Raw genomic sequence first — 6,560 nt, forward strand, 5'->3', positions numbered from 1 at the left:
CTCCTTCTTTGCCGCACCGGTCTCACCATGTTGTCCATCGCCAGATGATGGCACAAGAAGTCGGGATCGATCCCGGGCATGTCCGAAGCGGACCAGGCAAACGCGTCCAGATGCCGTTCAATCACCTTGGCAATCTGGTCCTGGAGATCGACCTCCAGAGATCTTCCGAGCTTGAAAACTTTCCCCCCGATCTCCTTCTCGAGCCACTGCTCGACAGGCTTGGGCCTTGATTCTCTGGCGATCACCGCCTTGGTGATTCCCAGCTCCCTGGCTTCCTCCGGTCGATTCCGCGCCTCTTCTTCCTCCAGGCCAGCATTCCTCTCCCCCAGCTCAGCATCTACCATCTCTACGTCCCTTCCGGCGGCCTCCTCCATCACCGGCGGTCTGGGCTTCACACCGGGAGGTGGGGTGGTTGTAACATAGCTGACTGATCTTTTGTTTTTCAGGCTATTTTCATAGCACTTTTTCGCTTCCTTCTGATCAGACTTTATCGTGATCACCACCCCTTCCATGGACGGCAGCTTCACCTTCATGTGCCGAGTCGATGGAATTGCGCCTATCCTGTTGAGAGTGGGCCTTCCCAGCAGGATGTTATATGCTGAAGGGGCGTTTACGATGAGGTACTTGATTTTCTCCGTCCTCGACCCAGCCTCATCGGTAAACGTGGTTCTCAGCTCAATGTACCCCCTGACTTCCACCTGGTCGCCAGCGAACCCATACAAGCACCCTCCATAGGGCCTCAGCTGGTCAAGGGGCAACTCTAGCTGCGTGAAAGTCGGCCAGAACATCACGTCTGCCGAACTTCCTTGGTCCACCAGAACTCGGTGAACCTTCCTCCCCGCCGTGATCAACGAAATAACAATGGGATCGTTGTCGTGAGGCACAACGTCCCGAAGATCCTGCTTGGTGAACGTATTGTCCACCTCGGGCGAGTGATCTTCAAACATGTCCACCGACATCACCGATCGCGCGTACTTTTTCCTCTGCGATGCGGTTCATCCACCACCTGAGAAACCCCCTGCAATGGTGTGGATCTCCCCATGGATAGGCATCTCGTGTTGCTGGGCTTCTCCCCCTGCCGGCTGGGAACTCGACGCTCCTCCGGTCCTTCTGTCCAGCAGATAGTCGTTTAGGAACCCGCTCTTAACCATATCGTCGAGCTGGTACCCTAAAGACAAACACGAGTCCAGGTTGTGGCCAAAGCACTGGTGGAACTCGCACCAGACATCCGGCTTCGACCCCAGCACCTTGTCGCCCACCTTCTCGGGCGCCTTCAATCTAGCAGATATGTTAGGGATAGCGATCAGGTCCGCTAGTCCCATGACGAATTTGTACTTAGGCGGGCGGTTGTATTCCCGGCGTGCTGGTTGTTGGCGTGCTGGCGGTTGGCGCGCTTGGCTTCTTCCCTTGTTTCTCCTATCGTAAGGATAGCGAGTCCTTTGATCCTTTCTGGCCGCCGCTGCCGTTTCCAGCACCCTCTGTGGCTGGATCCTGGTCTGGGCGCGTGGCCTGACGGGAGCCACACTGCCCCTCTTCTCGGCGACCTCACTCTCGTCGGCGATGTGAGCCACCGCAAGTCGCCTGACTTCAGCAAACGTCGCTGGATGAGCCCTGATCAAGGCTTCGCATAATGGCCCTGGCTGCACGCCCTTCTTGAAGGCATAAACCAGCATTTCTTCATCCTTGGCCGGCGACCTGACCATCTGCGCTCCGAAGCGATTGAGGTAGTCTCTGAGGGACTCCCCATGGTACTGCCTTATATCAAACAGATCATAGGACACTCTGGGCGGTGCCTTGTTCACAATATACTGCTCGACAAAGATTTTCGAGAATTGCTGAAAATTAGTTATGTGGCCATTAGGCAGGCTCACAAACCACTCCATCGCCGTTCCCTGGAGCGTGCTCACGAACATCTTACAATAGACAGCATCCGACCCCCCTGACAGCATCATCTGTGTGTGGAACGTGGTCAGATGAGCCTCTGGATCTTCCACGCCAGTAAAAACAGCTTTAACCGGGACCACGCTCGTGGGAATTGGCGTGTCGGTAATCGCCTGAATGAAAGGCATTGGGAAAACACGAGGCAGCGTTGACGGTGCCACCTCCTCAGCGGAAGAACGAACCTGCTGCTCCTGAAGAGCTCGACGTAGCTCCTCAGCTACCTTGCTGAGCTCCTCGTTTCTGGCGCGAGAGGCGACCAGGTCTTCATGTATCCTGGCCTGCTCGACGCGCGAGGCTTCTACAGTAGCCTGCAATGAGCGCATCATTTCTGCCATCTGCGCCATGGTCATGGCGGCGTCGCCTTCAGCTGCGACGGGAGCCACGGGACTGGAACGATTGCTTCTCATCTTTCTCATTAACTTCAGCGAACCACAGAAGTACAGCAAATAACACTTCAACCACGAACGAATCAGCGACCGATCGGAGAAGATTCAAGAAACTGCGCAGGGACTTCAAGAAACCGCGAACCTTCAAAGAAAAATGCAGCTTCACCAAGACCATCGTTTCCCCGCGAACCAAACAACCACTCGAAAGAACCCGAATCCACCGATCGAAAAACCAAACGAACGGTTTAAAACACAAACTTCACCGAACGAGACTCAAAGAAACCAAGAACGACGGTTGCACCAGCACACAACCGCGCAGAAAACCTCGAAAACCTCCACGAACTCACGCTGTGGATGGGAGCACGTTTTACACGGCCCCACGGTGGGCGCCTGATGATCCTGCCTGTTGACCGGAGCGCTGGAGAATGCCTCGTCAAAGGATCGACGTGCGCGCCGCTTCTCACTTCCGTTCCTCCTCTGGATCTATCTCAAGAACCTGCAAAGAAACGATACGGCGCCGCTGCGGCCGATCGCACTCCGACGCTCAAGTCAGTGGCGGTATCACCAAATACTAAGAACTGGAACCGTGCAAATCTCTCTCACAAACAGCTCTGTCTCTCGCAAGCGTAAAGTGTATGAACTGAACGTGCGTACCTTAGGAAATCTGTTAGGAACTCTTATATACCTGGTGATTTTCTCTCTCCTGGCAGTTACTGACTTGGACACGTGGCTCGTATCCAACCGTACACGTGCCATCATCTGGAGGCTCCCTGACTTGGCGCTACTTCTACTCTCATTTTGGCTAAGTTACCTATGCATGGTGCTGCCCAGTGCATAGCTAACTCAGGAGTGCGATCCCTACTGAAACTGGCGAGGTAGGGCCTTCATACACCTTCCCTGTGGTCTCGCCGGCCGCCTTCATAATCTGCTTTTCCTTTAACTTCGGCGATGTGCTTGTTCTGGCGATCTCCGACTGCCTGGTCGCCTGAGTCTGCATCTGGCGACTTCGTCCTCAACCTGGCGATCGCCTATTCTGGTAAGCTAGAGATCGGAACACGCCAACTTAACTATGGGCGACTACACGTGCCTCCTGACTTCCTTCTCAACTATCAACCTGGCGCCTTGTCAACACGCCTACACTGTAACAGGATGCCACGTCATCGCATCCGGCCACCAGGGCGGTACAACTGAAAAGAAAAGAGAATTAGAAAGATAAAACCATATTTTTGCTCAATCCTCTCTTCCTAAGAACTGATCCAGCTCTTTGTTAAAATCTTGCTTCATTTGCTGGATCTACCCCCCCTAAATAATAGAACCTATCCTCAGGCCAAAATACATAACCTACAAATTGGTTTGTAGAAATTGGGTTGCCTTTGAGATTTTTTTATTTTTAGTTTTTTGGAAATTTTACTTGTTTAAGCATAAATTTGCTCGCTAGAACGAGATCCCTATAAGAAACTCATTTTTCTAACGTAAAACTCGCTTGAGCGAGATTCTTTGCAAGAATCTCAAAATTTACGTCGTCAAACTTGCTCAAGCGAGATAAATCTTGCGTTAGCGAGATAAATCTTGCGTTAGCGAGATCACTCCAAAGAGCACTCAACTTTGCATAACTTTCTTGCTTGAGTGAGTAAAATATCGCTTGAGTGAGAATGTCACAATGAGCTCACTCTGCTTACAGAAAGATATGGCCATAAAATCAATTTAATTCACACAAAACCTATTCTATCACCAAAAAAAGACTATTGGGTTGCCTCCCAGCAAGCACTCGTTTAACATCATATAGTTTGACGCTTATGTCTTCAAGGGTCGTTTAAAAGGATTACCGTAATGAGGTTTTCCTGTTCATTACCCAAGTAGGGCTTTACCCTTTGACCATTACAACCCAACTTCTATGTGATTTTGGGTCTTCTAACTTTATTGCTCCATAAGGCTTTACCTCTTTCACAACATAAAGGCCTGACCAATTAGATTTTCACTTCCCAAGAAAAGTCTCAATCTAGAATTGAATAAAAGCACAGATTGACCTGGTTGAAAATTTCTTTCCACAATCTTCTTGTCATGATATTTCTTTGTGCGTTCTTTATAAATCTTTGAAGAACTATATGCATTTAATCTCATCTCTTCAAGTTCTTGGATTTGAAGTTTTCTCTTTTCTCCAACTGCTTTAGCATCTAAATTTAGTGTCTTTAATGGCCAATATACTTTGTACTCCAATTCCATCAGAAGATGGCAAGCTTTCCCATAAATCAGCTGAAATGGGGAAATGCCAATAGGAGTTTTATATGTAGTCCTATACGTCCTCAAAGCTTCATTAAGCTTGATTGACATATCTTTCCTGGATGAAGCCATAGTTTCCCCTAATATTTTCTTTATTTCTCTATTAGAAACTTTTTCTTGCCCATTTGTTTGTGGGTTGTAGGCTGATGCCACCTTATGATTAACCCCATAATGCCCTAACACTTTCTTCAGCTAGGTATTACAAAAATGAGATCCACCATCACTTATCAATACTCTTGGAAAGCCAAGCCGGCAAAAAATATTCCTTTTAAGAAATTTAATGATTGTCTTCGAATCTACATGTTGTGTTGGAAAGTAGGTGTGTTGGCAACGATTAACCAGAAAACAAAACAAAGAATTGGTTGCATCAATTTGGAAAAATAGGTATTAGGTTTCATCTTTCTCACTCTTATGAATTTTGATTAGCATGGTAACATTATGTTCTTTGATTGATATTGATGCTTGTATAAAATTCATTTATATTAATTCCTCGCATATAAAATTATTAATATGCTTCCTAAATAACGATTCCTCGCATATTTATAAAAAAAACATAGAGTCACACACAGACGTTAATAACATTTAAGATTTCAAGTTTATTCCTAACACTCAAGTGTTAGAAAGTATGGCGTTAAACTAGAGGGGGGTGAATGGTTTAAAGAGGGTTTTCGCAAACTTTTTAGTCTAGAATGAAATTCCTTTAAGAAAACTTGATTCAGAATTCAGTTTGCCAAAAACACAAAGCAATTTAGCACAACACCAGAAAAACAATCGGTTGTTTCGCAGAAACAATCGGTTGTTTATACCAGTTCACAAATATAAACTGAAATTAAAGAGTTCAAGGGATAGAGAGATTGCACACACAAGTTTATACTAGTTCACTCTTAAACCAAGAGCTACATCCAGTCTTCCCAGAAACCACTGGGGAATCCACTAAGCAATCAAACCTAAATTACTTACAACACCACCAAAGAAGTGACCTTGATCCCCTCAAGACACACACTTCCTTTGGCTCAACACATACACCACTAAGAATGCTGATCTTGACAACCTCAAGAGCACACAACACTTCTCAGCTTCACACACAGAGTTTTCTCAAAGTACATAAGGATTACACTTGTTACAGAAAGATCTGAAATCAATACAAGATGAAAATCCTATTCCACACTCTCTTGATCAAAGCAATCTCAAAGCAATTTTCAACTCTTCAAAAGCAAAATCAGTGAAGAACTCAAATCTATTTTTCTTTTATTAAATCTCAGTTCTTGTTTGTTACATAATCTGAGCAAACTATTTATTGCTTTCAAAGACTGGTCAAAGCATTTAAAACTGGAGCGTATTCAGTTATAAAATCATTTAAAGCTCAGTCAAAGCACAAAATAGTTTTCTGTTATGGTCCCAAAACAAACAATCGGTTGAATGCTCGAATCAATCGGTTGTTTTGGTTTGACAGCAAGTCAACCATCAAAAACAATTTTCAACCTTTCTAAAAACACCTAAGTATAAAACAATCGGTTGTTTCGACAAAACAACAGGTTGTTTTTCACTTAGTTTGAAAAACACTTTCAATTAAAAGGTTTAAGAATGCTTAAGCTTTGGATTCACTCAAGGGTGGATTTACATAGATAAACTACCCCGGATCCTATTCTAAAACACCTTAGCAACAGCAAGCACATCCAGCCTTCCATCAAACTTTAAAGGGTTTGGATTCTTCAAAGCTTGAACACACTTGATTCAACATCAAATATGTTAAATTTTATTGTTTAAGTCAAAACCATAAAAATACTTTCCAGTCATATTTAAGATTCTAAAATCAAGAATTAGAAACAAAACAACAACACCAATAATCAATCAAGAACATAATATTATATCATATTTAAATATCACATCAATACATAATAGTTCGAACAAATTACTCTCAATCCCAAAGGGTAGAATTATCCACTCATGATG

General features: G+C 45.2%; 1 protein-coding gene across 1 annotated transcript; it reads right to left on the bottom strand.

Annotated features, from left to right (window-relative positions):
* Nucleotides 1-4,271: 4,271 nt before the first annotated feature.
* LOC137805587 (uncharacterized) lies at nucleotides 4,272-4,679 on the bottom strand. The gene has a single exon (XM_068605531.1). The coding sequence runs from the start codon at nucleotides 4,677-4,679 to the stop codon at nucleotides 4,272-4,274; it is 408 nt and encodes a 135-aa protein (XP_068461632.1).
* Between the last annotated feature and the right edge of the window lie 1,881 nt (nucleotides 4,680-6,560).

Source organism: Phaseolus vulgaris, chromosome 11 (assembly GCF_000499845.2).
Source record: "Phaseolus vulgaris cultivar G19833 chromosome 11, P. vulgaris v2.0, whole genome shotgun sequence".
In the NCBI taxonomy this organism is placed as follows: Eukaryota; Viridiplantae; Streptophyta; class Magnoliopsida; order Fabales; family Fabaceae; genus Phaseolus; species Phaseolus vulgaris.